General features: G+C 40.0%; 1 protein-coding gene across 1 annotated transcript in view; it reads right to left on the reverse strand.

Annotated features, from left to right (window-relative positions):
- TEX10 (testis expressed 10) overlaps window positions 1–13416 on the reverse strand; it is a 48829-nt gene extending 35413 nt beyond the window's left edge. Inside the window, exons 1-5 of the mRNA XM_055427155.2 lie at window positions 13238–13416; window positions 8263–8451; window positions 6217–6929; window positions 5588–5831; window positions 943–1055 (exon numbers count right to left, since the gene is read on the reverse strand). Coding sequence (XP_055283130.1) covers window positions 943–1055; window positions 5588–5831; window positions 6217–6929; window positions 8263–8442 — 1250 coding nt within the window. The 5' untranslated portion in view covers window positions 8443–8451; window positions 13238–13416. The remainder of the gene's footprint in view (window positions 1–942; window positions 1056–5587; window positions 5832–6216; window positions 6930–8262; window positions 8452–13237) is intronic.
- Window positions 13417–14438: the final 1022 nt, after the last annotated feature.

A 14438-nucleotide genomic window follows, 5' to 3' on the forward strand; every position in this document is an offset into this window, starting at 1 on the left:
GAAATAACTAGTTTCCATTTTCCATTAAACTAGGAAATACCTAGTTAAAAACCGTTTGTATTAAATTCTCTGAAAATCACTGGTATGATTTCCATCTCATGACTAGAGTCTAACATACATTTTTATCAATTTTAAGATTTTGTATTGATTTTTGCAATATGAAATCACTTAAGAGATCAAAGAGTATACCTTAGGACATCTAATTATCTGTCATAATACTTTACTTACAGTGAGAGACCAAAAAACTTTACTGAATGAATGAAGTTTATCTGCCGACAACATACTTATCACTTCTAAGCATAACCTCTGAACTCTGCCCAAAGAGCCTCACTGATTCTCCCTTTTGATAAATTTAAGAACCTTCTGACAGACTTTAACATCTGTTTAAGTGTTTGCTCATTTGGGGAATTGCACCTTGAGTTTTCTAACGTGTATCTGCTTGTCAAATTTTATTAGGTATCTGCTCTTACTTCAGGTAAACATTTCAAATTACTTCCAGACTTACACTTTTCCAGTGAAATTTTATCCATACTTTTCTCCAATTATCCCTCTTCAATCAGGATACTGATAATAGTTACATTATGCTTTCTTGTGTATATAAAGGAGAGCAGAAACTAGTGATGCTAAGCTCTCAAAGATTCAGTAATTACACAATGCCTCTCACAAATAAACTATCCACTCTTAGCAAATTTTTATTAAATTCTTATCTATATAATTTGACAGCTGACAATCATTTAGCACAAAACATTCACTTTACAGATTAAAAATAAAAATTAAATAAAATTGGAAGTCCAGAGCTTAAAGTGACTTGTTTAAGATCAGATACTACAGCTTTTATCTTTACTTCACAAAGTCTAGATAAAAACACCTCAGTGTACAAAGTTCAGTTTAAGACTGTTTTCTGAAAATGTCAGGTTAAACAGTGGAAGAGAATGGCAATACCTTTTATTTGTCTCTTTCCTTTTTTGCTTGGTTATTTCTTTTAAGGCATATGGAAAATTACTCATAAAATGGTGTTTGAAATCAATAAGGTAATTCTTTCGAAGCCATGACTCCTAGTAAAATAAGCACAGATTAGAAAATCTTTAAGAAACAATAACTTACAATAGCAAATAAGACTTTAAGCAGAAACTTAACAACTTGTCAATATTCACTTACAAATTTACCCTTATAATACATCTTCTGCTAATGATATAATATGTAAATAAATCTTAAAATCTGAATAAACTGTTAGGCCATCCAATTTTCACCCACAGTTCTTTTTGGTACTTTTATTTTTATATGCATTTCATCTACTTAAAAGGGGAAAAAAGGGAGAAAGTAAGATTGAATAAAATTCTGAATTCAAACTGCTAATACAATATTTATAAAATATACAAGAAAATCTTCTATCCAGTGTTCCATTTAAGAGTAACTATATTCTCTAGAAATTCTACTGCTCGTTAAAGGCATTTAACACCTTCACAAATCAATGTACTTGTCTAAAATTCTTCAGCAGTATTCTTCAATGTATCATGTTCTCCTACCTGAAACACTGATGTCCTACTATCCAGAGGAACAATCATTGCAGTCTGCCAGTGACTGAGGGGTTGCTTGGGATATGGGACATAAGATGCTACAACAGCTAGCTCCAGCTCTAGCAAAACTGGAGGCCAAACTCAGACCATAAATCAATAGCTAGCTATTGCAGCACATTTCCTTAGTTACCTTCACTAGGTTCTTCTCTTTTTCTTGACCTAAAAATGTGTACTTGACAACCCCTCCTGGACTTCTAATAAGCATCTTAAATTTTACATGAATAAACTGAACTCTCCTATGGGTAGTCACACCATCATTTGGACCATAATATAGGCATCACTCCTGCTCCTCTTTCCTTAACTATATACACCAGCATTCCCGCTGGTTTCACCAAAATCCAGCTGCCTCTCATCACTTCAACTGCTAGCTACCATTCAACTGCAAGCCACTATTATCTCTCACTTAAGATTACTGTTTCAGTCTCCCAATGGTCCTCATGTTTTTCCTCTTGCCCCCCCTACACAGCAGCCAGCATGATCTTTTAAAACATAAATCACACTTCAAAATATTACAGGAAAGGATAAAGGAAATAATGTATATAAAGGAAGGACAGGTCATCCATGGGATCAATGATCTCAGTTGGGCCCTAGTTTTGCTAAAGCTGGAGAATGAGGACATGGGAGTTTGTTAGTTACTATTTGTAAATCTGACATATTAAAGTTCAGTTCAGTTCAGTTCAGTCGCTCAGTCATGTCCGACTCTCTGCGACCCCATGAATCACAGCACGCCAGGCCTCCCTGTCCATCACCAACTCCCGGAGTTCACTCAAACTCATGTCCACAGAGTCGGTGATGCCATCCAGCCATCTCATTCTCTGTCGTCCCCTTCTCCTCCTGCCCCCAACCTTTCCCAGCATCAGAGTCTTTTCCAGTGAGTCAACTCGTTGCATGAGGTGGCCAAAGTATTGCAGTTTCAGGCTTTAGCATCAGTCCTTCTATTAAAGTTAAATAAATATAATTTAGATCACGCCTCTCCTCTGCTCATAACCCTCCAATGTCTCTTCACCACACTGAGGTTAAAATCATAACTCTCTACCACAGACCACAAGGCACCACATGATGTGGCTACCGTCACTTCCCCTCATCATCCATCACTGTTCCAGTACGTCACTTGCACAGGCCTTGCTGCCATTCTTCAAATATGTCAAACTTGTTCTCACTTCAGGGTTTCGCACTTGCTGCTCCCTGTGCCTGGTTCTTCCTACAGGTCTTCACAAGACTCACTCCTTCTCTTCATTTCGTGACATGCAAATATTAAGAAGGCATTTCCTGACCACCTGTTTAACAGTTCCCTCCCTGCACAGTTTCATTACATGTTCTCTCTTATCCCACTTTCATCTTTCTTCCTAATGATGACATGACAGACATCATCTGTTTACCATCTCTTAACCCCACCAGGAGCTAACTGTTTGCCTTGCCAGTCATGTTTATCTCTATATTCCCACAGTCTAACACAGAACCTAACTCGCTGCAAAGCAGTGCTATTCAAAAGACCTTTCTGCAGTGACAGCTATTTTATATCTGTGCTGTCCAATAGAGTAGCCACTGCTACCTGAAGCTACCGAGCATTTGAAATGTGACTACTGTTTACAGAGGAACTGAATTTTAATTAAACAGCCAAATTTATAGATGCTCAATTAACCTTTGCATCCAATTCTTTCTCACAGATTCTGATCTTCATGGTAAAAATGAAACAATAAAGAAACATTTGACTGAAAGTAGCAAGCATTAAAATACAAAGCTAAGACACAACAAAATCTCTATAGTGTATAAAATTACAATACTGACCTAAAGCTATTAATACAGGCCTCCAAAACCTGAAGTTAACTAAAAAGTTAATGTTACATTGTATTTTAAAACACTGTGTGTTTTAAAAATATTAAACACAGTATACTTTAAATTAAGGATACAAAAAGTGTATTAGAAATAAACCACCTCAGTCAGGATCTGAGTACTCAACCACTGCAAATAAGATTTAGTGTTAACTTGAGATTTCTTTCCAAAGATGAAAGATTTCAAATTCCTAAAAAGTTTTTTTTAAAAAAATAGTTGGACAAAAATGAAACTTCTCAATTATGCAGCAAAATACAAACACACTATATGCATTCAGCAAAACTTAAAAAGTAAGCAGTCAGTTACCCTAAGGTTGCAGCCTAATACAGATGCCAATTTATCAACAGAAAAGCTACACGTTTTCTGAATTAAAAAAAAAAAAATTCAGCCTGTGGTGCATAATTAGATTTTAAGACCAAGGAATGCCATTTCATTCCTCCTAAAGTTTGAACTTTGACCACTCAGTACCTTAAGTACTAAAGCTATAACTAAGGTGAATGAGGAAGAGGAACCAACAGCGGGAATGGTAATGAAAAATTAACCAACAGGCATTTAATGTTACCTGGTGTAACATACACATTTATACTTTGTCTGAAAAGTAATAGGTTTACCTTATTCAGTTATTACAGTTCAAATCTGCCATGGTAAATTAGAGAACTCTACCAACGGATGCTTTTAAATACTATTTCTATTTGAATTAACCACCCTTGGTTTATTTCAATTTTATACAGTATCCCAATTTACTATTCTACATAACCTTCAACAGTCTGTGCGAAACAGTCTTCTGAATTTAGTATCCTGTGTTACTGCTAATAAATAATTTTAGTTGTAATAGCACAGAATATTTCTAAAACATACTATTTTAAATATTCATAAAACCAATGCAGTGTTTAGATTCTATTAGTGTTATCTGAATGATACCAGATGATCCAAAGCAACACACTTAATGAATCTGCATTTAGTCCTACCATTTTAATTATAAATATTACTAAAGCAATAATAAGTATTAAGGTGCCCATGAATAATCAAACACTCAAATGCCTGAAATAAACAGACCTAAACAAAACTAAAATACTGCCTTGTCCATTCTGTACTTATGTAGGCAACTTCAAAGATTCACAACTTCCTAGTCAAGTCATTGCAGAAATTCTCCTATAAAACAATGCACCAAGCTTTAAAGTATTGTTCCAGCAGCTACCTTTTTTAAGATTAACCACGTTAATCAAGCATCACTTAAGCATGTTCTTCCTTACTTGTGCCATGGACTATGTATTATATTCCCTACAACATAACACTTTTAAAAAACCCACCAATACTCAAAAATCTCCCCAAACAGGAGGTAAATTCACTCATCGAGAAACATGTTTGCTAGCAGGAAACTGTTCTATGACTTGGAATTACTTAGGTTAACTTCACCTGCACCATACCTGCAATTGCAGCTTACCTACTAAAGGTAACTTTAAGAAATGTTTTCCAATTTATATCCTTTATCAAGAAAAAAGACAAAAAAGCATACACCAAGCAAATTTACATACAGTTTCTCCCCTGAAACGTAATAGTTTAAAAACAACTCAGGGTTAGATATGAGATCTTCAATTTCGTCCATTTCTTGGCATAAAATCTGTAACATGGCCCAAACTGGAAGACACTACTTAATAACCAACTTTTTAAATCATGGAAGAGGTCTCCAGATACTAGAATGTTCCTATGTAATCAACCTACTGTAAATAATACAATGTAACATTATTATATCGGAGAAGGCAATGGCACCCCACTCCAGTACTCTTGCCTGGAGAATCCCAGGGACGGGGGAGCCAGATGGGCTGCCGTCTATGGGGTTGCACAGAGTCGGACACGACTGCAGCGCCTTAGCAGCAGCAGCAGCAGCAACATTATTATATAATTATAAAATATTATATATTACATTATATTTTATATAGTTAATAAAAAAAGAAGTCAAGCACCTTATTATATATTTCACTTAAAAATTAAAAGATACAGATAATAAACTCACAGAATTATTTTAATTTGCAGTTTTCAGCAAATGTTAGAAGTTTATAGTTAAATTTTGGGAATTTTTCGGAAAATGCATAACTAGTTAGTAGTAATACACTGATTTCTAATCTGTCCAGTTATGATAAAAGGCATTACTCAGAAAATAACCCAGTAGTTCTCACCAATTTATGAGTTTCATCATGTTGTTTAGAGAGTTTCCACAAAAGGGAAATAATATTAAGAACTTGCTGCATAACCTGCAGAGGTTCTCGTTCTACACCATTTCCAACAGAACCCGCTAGTTGTGGAGGCACAGCTTCAATCCAGCACTCAATTAGCAATGGAATTATTATCTCAATAAATCCTTTCAAGTTTTCAATAGACGACAGGCCTTCATCCACAGTGCCTAGTCCTCCAACCAGATACCTAGTAAGGAAAGGTAAGAATGAAAAAATTTTAATTTAATTAAAAAATATTACTCTTTGTTTAATTTAAATCTTAAATATATTAAGTACCAGCAAAATGAAGTACCATGAATTGATAATTACATTGATCAACACTAGCAAGAAAAACAGAATTCTAAGATGACAAAGCCAAAAGACTATCAATTTTTACTTTCCATTAGGCTTTGCTAGAAATGAGTAAATTAATATACTTTGAAATAACTCCTCCCATCAGTAAATAAAATTAAATTATGAGTAACTATATGAAACTATGGAAGACAACTGCATGTCTCCCACCATTAGCCATCAATGGTCAGCAGTTATAATATAGGAAAACTGAGTGTGGACATAACTGAAATCCTTCTTACCGTAGCCTGAACTGTGAACTGACATTTGGCTGTGAACCCCCATTTTCATAAACCTGGATGTGTTGCTGGTCGTTGGCATGTTCCTTCCAGTTGATAAAAATGGAGTTGCTAGTGGCATGGGGATTTTCTTTTTGTTCCTGAAGTCCTTCACTTTCTCTCAACCTACTGGATCCATCTGTCAAGGCCTGAAGGAATTTACTGAGTCTCACTAAGACTTTCAGCCTCCACTGCTGAGAAGTGAGTCTCCGATTAGGATTTACAGAAAGTATCCAGGACTGGGATCTGTCTCTATTTACCAGTCCTTTGGACGGCTGCTGATGAGAAATAAGTTCTACAAAATTCTTAAGCAATATACTGCTACGGTCAGTAATCAGAGCTGGGTACTGTTCCAGCAGAATGTCCAAAACTTTTAAAGAGTCCTCCTGAATTCCTTCAGTAATGTGAGTCATGGCACTAGAGAGATGGGCACTTACCAAAGGAAAAAATGGAGAAATTTGTTCAGCTCGTATTTTGGGGGCCAGGAATTGAAGAAGTTGAACTGCTGCTAATCGTACATTAGCATCTTTATCTGTAAACACAGCAGTCACTTCACTTAATATGTTTGAAAGGTATGCATCAATTATATATGGGTATTGAGACAAAAGGTCTTTAAGTCCAAGAAGAGCACTTTGTTTAACCCCAGCATTGTAGTGATGCATCTGTGACAGCAGATCCTATAAATAAAAATACAGGTTTTAGGTATATACACAAACGTACACATCATTTTCAAATAAACAGTGCTAACTGAAACTATGCTAATAAACTGACACTTCAGTGGGTGTCCAGGGCTGCTTCATTACGTATTTTTCAAATGTTACTTTGAAAAAAATGTAGCTTTTGTTAAAATCAGAAACAGTTTTAGCTTTAGCCAAACAGCTTTGGCTTCATTAAAGAATTATTTAACTTTCAGTATTTCTCCTTGTGAAATTACACAGGATTAGGCACACTGTTGTTTAAACTGACAGCAATCATCATCACCACTTAAAGACCTACTGTGTACCATATACATATTTACACTATTTTCTGCCTATTTTAAGTGGTCTTTCAGGTTGTGTGTATTTTATTCAGAGTGTAACATATGGCAATCTTATTTGTAGAATAATTTATATAATCTGTAAATACACCACAACTTCAAGTATCTTTTTGATATTATTTAACCTGCAGAGATTAGAAAGCAAAACTAGAAAATGTCTATCTTCACAAAGATTTGTTCACAAATGTCTCCAATAGCATTATTTATAACAGTCAAAAAGTGGGAGTAAGCAAACACCCATCAACAGTTGAGTGAAAAATATGCTAAGTGAAAGACCAGTAACAACAGACCACATTTCATATGATTCCATTTATATGAAGAGTCCAGAATATGCAAATCTTTGATAGCTTAGTGGCTGTCTAGTGGGGGTTAAGAAATGGGGAGCAACTTCTAACAGGTATAAGGTTTCTTTCTAAAGTGACAAAAATGTTTTAAAAGTAGATTACTGTGATAGCAGCCTAACAATATAAATATTAAAAACCACTGAATTGTCCACTTTAAATAATAAATTTTATTATGTGCAAATTACATTTCAATAAAGCTGTTATATTTTTAAGCAAAACTACTGCTTAAATTTCAATTTTCACACATTTACTATGAATCTGGAATAGCTATGCATTGTAAAAGTTCAAAAATGGTAAGACAGGGTCCTATCTTAATGAGCTATAAAAACAGCTGAAGATCTATCACATCAAAAACTTGACACATCAAAAAGATATAAAAATTACTTCCAGAGGACATACTAAATTATCAAATGAATATACAAGGAAGAAATCACTTTGACTTCAGCTAAGCAAGTCTTTCTGGAGGAAGTGGGAAAGCTGTAGTGGCAGCATCACCTCTGAAAAACAGATAAAACTCTAATCTTCAGCCATTAATACACCCTAAGAGTAAAAACAACTTTCCATAAAAGTACACCATTCTAGATGACTTCAAGGAAAATCCTATCTTATCAAAAAATATTTATGATTTACCTTTATGTTAAGTTTTCTATTGTTTGTTGGAAGTGTTACATCCTCTTTGAGCTGCTCAGGCAGATGTATAGTCTTCGTTTTAAAGTTTGTAAGAGTAGCATTTTCTGACCTGGGCTTCTTCTTACCAACTTTTAGTTTTACTTTCTGAAAATCATCTTGGCGTTTTCTTTTTTTGGTCATTCTTGAGTACTATGATGAAAGAATTTAAAAACAATGAATACAGACCAAAGATGTATTATAAAAGAATAAAGACGGTATTTTCTAACCTTTACATTACTCTAACATTGTCAAAATCAACAATAACCATGCCAATGCATCAAGATATTAAATGGAAAATACCTTTATAAGGTAAAAAATTAAAAAAAAAACAACTCCGTTTACTTGATATTTTTGGCTATGGAACCTCTGTCAAGCAATGTTCTAAATAGGAATCTTGGGTCAAGCAATGTGCTAAGTAGAAAACTTGTGTATACATCAATTAATATATGTATCAGTTCAGTTCAGTTGCTCAGTCGTGTCCGACTCTCCGCGACCCCATGAATCACAGCACGCCAGGCCTCCCTGTCCATCACCAACTCCCGGAGTACACTCAAACTCATGTCCACAGAGTCGGTGATGCCATCCAGCCATCTCATTCTCCGTCGTCCCCTTCTCCTCCCGCCCCCAACCTTTCCCAGCATCAGAGTCTTTTCCAGTGAGTCAACTCGTCGCATGAGGTGGCCAAAGTATTGCAGTTTCAGCCTTAGCATCAGTCCTTCCAATGAACATCCAGGATTGATCTCCTCTAGAATGGACTGGTTGGATCTCCTTGCAGTATAAGGGACTCTCAAGAGTCTTCTCCAACACCACAGTTCAAAAGCATCGATTCTTCGGCGATCAGCTTTCTTTACAGTCCAACTCTCACATCCATACATGACCACGGGAAAAACCATTGCCTTGACTAGACGGACCTTGGTTGGCAAAGTAATGTCTCTGCTATCAAGGTTGGTCATAACTTTCCTTCCAAGGAGCAAGCGTCTTTTAATTTCATGGCTGCAATCAGTATCTGCAGTGATTTTGGAGCCCCAAAAAATAAAGTCTGACACTGTATACGTCAATAAAAAAGGAAAAAAAAATCTGAAAATTATTTGTTTTCATAGGACAAGAGGGAGGTAGCACAGAGTTGCTAAAGGTATACCTTGCACCTACTGGGAAGCTCCTGGCCCCCAGAAACCCCCAAGAAACTCAAGCAAAACAAAGTCTAAACCAATGTTATTATTGAATGCAACCTGTAATAGCAAGGAAAAGTTTCATGAACCTAAGCTGGGTGCCTGAAAATGGGGACGATTCAGATATGCTGCAAGGACAGTCACTGGGCATTTCATGAGCAAGGAAAACAGTAAAGATGAAGAATACGGGATAAGCTTAGTATAGGCAAAAATCAAAGTACTAGCATTCTGAACACCAGGAAAAGTTCAGACTAGATATAAACCGGAAACAAAAACAGGAGGGAAAAAAAGCAATATAAAAGGAAATACAGTGTGGGGCTAAGGAACAAAGACCAGCTCGGCTGCTATTATAACAAATAACTCAGGTATAACCCTGTCCAACTGCCTTTCTCCATCACATTCTTTCAATTTACACACAGATTATCCCACTTACACACAAAATCTTTGATCTGTGCCTTATATCGATTTCCAGGCCCCTGCTTAAATCCTTTATTTCAACCCAAGACTGTTCAAGTTTCCCCACCAGTATTCCTGCCTTGTCACCAGTGTCCACCTCATGGTCCATTTGGTAATCACCAGACGGCACTTTCTAAACACAGATCTGATCAAGGCTCACAAGCTTTCAGCTGTTCCTTTTACTTGCTTACAGTAAAAACACCTGGGTTTGACAGATCACTGATCCTTCCTAACTTCCTCTACAGCTTTATCTTCCCATCAACTAACCTCTATCTAAAAAAATAGCCTTCTATACCTGGAACTAGCTCAGCCCTTCTTGAAACCTTTTCCACACAAAAATAATGAACCCTGCCTTGCACTGTATTCCCACTGGAGTAGGTGTCTCTGGAATAAATAAAACTTCTCCTGATCTATCATAATTATCCTATGCCTAGCTACTTTAAGTCACAATGCTACACGTGGGAGTTCAAGAAATTTGAACAAAATGAAGGTTTGCATTATTTTAACATTAATAAAATGGCTGGTGCAAGACCAGAAACTTGAAGTTTCAGGAATCCAGAAGCCAATCACCTACTACATTACATTCAAATTCACATGGTTCCAAGGTTTTAACACATTAAAGCCCTATCACCTAGGGTTTGGCTACACAGGTTGCTGCTGCTGCTGCTAAGTCACTTCAGCCGTGTCCGACTCTGTGTGACCCCATGACAAAAGCCCACCAGGCTCCCCCGTCCCTAGGATTCTCCAGGCAAGAACACTGGAGTGGGTTGCCATTTCCTTCTCCAATGTGTGAAAGTGAAAAGTGAAAGTGAAGTCACTCAGTCATGTCCGACCCTTAGCGACCCCACGGACTGCAGCCTACCAGGCTCCTCCATCCATGGGATTTTCTAGGCAAGAGTACTGGAGTGGCTTGCCATTGCCTTCTCCCTACACAGGTTGCTGCTGCTGCTGCTAAGTCACTTCAGTCGTGTCCGACTCTGTATGACCCCATAGACGGCAGCCCACCAGGCTCGCCCGTCCCTGGGATTCTCCAGGCAAGAACACTGGAGTGGGTTGCCATTTCCTCCTCCAATGTGTGAAAGTGAAAAGTGAAAGTGAAGTCGCTCAGTCATGTCTGACTCGGAGCGACCCCATGGACTTGTAGCCTACCAGGCTCCTCCGTCCATGGGATTTTCTAGGCAAGAGTACTGGAGTGGCTTGCCATTGCCTTCTCCCTACATAGGTTAAGAGCAGATAAAAGAGAGCAACTAGCTCTTATCCAGACTCCTGCACTTTATAGCCGTAGTTAAATCACCGTGTCTCAGTTTTTATCTACAAAACGGGGCTAATAATAATGCTTACCTCATACAGTTGTTACTAGGTAAGACGAATGAGAAGCAAATGAGCTCATGTGTAAAATACTCAGAACTGTGCCTGGCACGGTAAATAGATATGCTATAAGCACAAACATGTATATTTTCTTAGTCTCATGACCAGTACATACCAAGCATAACAGTAGATATACAAAAGCATTCAGTTCTCACAAGACCATGCAAGGAAGGTGATGCTAAAACCATTTTAAAGATGTGTCAGTCCTTCACTAAGGACTTGAAGAGGGTTTCGTAAATAAGACTGAACTCCTCAAAACCAACTTTATGTTATATATGCTGCAATCCTGGTTAGAATTGGGGGAAAGGTGGCAAAACGGCTTGCCTTATTTCATTTATCCCAATACCAAATTTTCAGTCCACCCACACCTCTAGTTATTCTGATCTGCTGCTGCTGCTAAGTCACTTCAGTCGTGTATTCTGGTCTAAAATATGAGTAAGTCAAAACTACAAAGAAGGCCCTAATTCTCACTTGGCCTCTCTGAATTAAGCAAGCACAATTTGTGAGCTCTCGCTACAATTACTATCTAGTACCAGAGATGAAAACAAGTAGAACAAGATATTCAGAAAAATTGAATCAATTAACTCTCCACCCCCTAATTCTCTGTGCTATCTTTAGCCACTAACTAGCTGATCAGTGTCCAATACACAGTCAAGCCCATACAAGCATTACCCACCACTTAGTATTAATTACTCTGTTCTCCCTGTTAGGAAAGCAAACAGGACTGACCGCCCCTCCTTGACTTTTCAAGCTATTAAGATCATTATTATGGTACACAAGGAACGTTTTTATACTAGGAACTCAAAGTTATACAGCAACTATTATTTTCGCTTAAAATCAAGATTTTCATAATACACCAAACCAAACGGCTTCCCCGGTGGCTCAGAGAGTAAATCGGCCTGCAATGCAGGAGAGCCGGTTCGATCCCTGGGTCAGCAAGATCCCTGGAGAAGGAAATGGCAACCCACTCCAGTATTCTTGCCTGGAAAATCCCTCGGAGAGCGTACGCTAGAGTCCATGGGATCACAAAGCGTCGGATACGACTGAGAAACCAACACAAGCCACTTTTACAGTAGGTGGTATCGAATAGAAGGTAGGGACACCAACCTCAGGGACTGAGCTCTCACATCACTTGAAGCAGGTGATCCTCAAAAAAGTGTTCAAGCTGAATTTCATATGCTCCAACTACAAGCTTTCTAATTTCAACAAAAGGGAGAGTCTAGTCTATCAGGATTTCACCGAACCGAATTTCAGCTAGTTTGTCTGCCAACTCACTACCCTTCCCTAATTGCCAACTTCTTTCCACCCGCCGAAAAAAAAAAACTCAAGAAGTCACATTGTACTCGGCCTTTAGTAATTTCCTCTCCAACCCTTTACGCTCACGAGTTCCTCCAAACTGTACCTAGGGGCCAATCGGAGACACCTGACTTTCCAAAGAACAAATATCCCAGACCAGGACCACTCGAGACGTCCGATGGTCCGAACCTGCTCGGTTGGTTACCCCACACCTGGACTGCGAGGGCCGATTAAGAGACGACTGCGCATCCTTAACCCCAGACTTTGGTCCCGCATCCCATAAGTGAAGACCCCGTGGTTTTCAAGAAACTATCTTTCCTTCTCCCACCGGGGACGGCGGTCCGGACCACAGTCCGGGATGCGGGGCCCAATTAACGCACACCGGCCTAAAAGTCTCCTAGACCCGAAACCGCGCGAACCCGCCCAGTCACTTGAAACGCTTCAAATGCCCGCGGGGCGCCCCGCCCCCGCGCTGCCCCTCTCCGCACCCAGGCCCTGCTCTGCCCGAGCGCCACGGCCCGGCCCCCGGGGGCCGCAGACTGCCCCCAGCCCGCCCTAACCGCCTGGGCCGCGGACCGAGGGGCAACGGCCCCGCGCGCCGTCCCGCGCCCCGGGAGGGCCCGGCCAGGCCAGCGGCGGCCGCTCACCTGCGGGCCCGGCCGGGACCCGGGCGCGGAGGTAGAGGGGAAGAAAGTGCGAGGAAGAGCCCAGTGGGCAACGGCGTGCGCCACCAGCCTCAGCCTCTCGCTCCCAAAGCGTGTTTTCAAATCGCCTCGTCCTCACGCGGCCGCGTCTCCTTCCGCCGCCCGGAAATCAGGGCCCCTCCTCCGCCGCGCCGTGCTCACGTGACCACGGCCCGCAGCCGCGCGCAGCCGGGGAGGCGGGAGCGGGAGCGGCAGGCCCCGCCCTCAGGAGGAGGGGGCCCGCGCCGGAAGCGCCCCGCTCTCCGGGAATCCGAGATCGTAGCGCGCAGGATCCAAGGACAAAGCTTGGACCTCCCTGAACTTCCCTGGCGGGCATTTACAGATGGGTGTCGCCCTGGTCACAGCTAGTTGAGGGCTGGCGTCTTCTCTCCCTGCTAGAGCACCTTTCTTCAGACCCGGAGCCACATTCAAATAAGAGTGTAAGTTGAACTGCATTGAGAAAGAGGAAAAGTTTGGGACTGCAAGAACCTTAGAATTCCTGGGAACTTTAACCTGAATGGAGCAATTAAGAATTAGTTGACAAGAGGGCAAAATACACCTAGCACCTAATATTTAGTTTCTCAGCACTAGGTAGGGTCCTGCTACTAAAATCAAGTGGGCCCAGAGAATTTAAGAGAGAAATTTGAATGCCTAGAAAGGAAGTGGGAAAGCAAAGACAATGCGTCTTTGAAAGATAACCTTGCCAAAGATTTCCAGGAGGTGTGGAGCCCCAGATATGGATTTTAGAGCTCGATTTAAATTTGTTTCTACAGTTTACCAGGTTATAAGACTTCAGTTCAGTCTCTCAGTCGTGTCTGACTCTTTGTGACCCCATGAATCACAGCACGCCAGGCCTCCCTGTCTATCACCAACTCCCGGAGTTCACTCAAACTCATGTCCATCGAGTTGGTGATGCCATCTAGCCATCTCATCCTCTGTCGTCCCCTTTTCCTCCTGCCCCCAATCCCTCCCAGCATCAGGGTCTTTTCCAATGAGTCAACTCTTCTCATGAGGTGGCCAAAGTATTGGAGTTTCAGCTTTAGCATCAGTCCTTCCAATGGACACCCAGGACTGATCTCCTTTACGATGGACTGGTTGGATGTGCTTGCAGTCCAAGGGACTCTCAAGAGTCTTCTCCAGCACCACAGTTCAAAAGCATCAATTC

The sequence above is a fragment of the Moschus berezovskii genome, chromosome 7 (assembly GCF_049115385.1).
Source record: "Moschus berezovskii isolate FMDL1 chromosome 7, NW_MosBer_1.0, whole genome shotgun sequence".
Lineage (NCBI taxonomy): Eukaryota > Metazoa > Chordata > Mammalia > Artiodactyla > Moschidae > Moschus > Moschus berezovskii.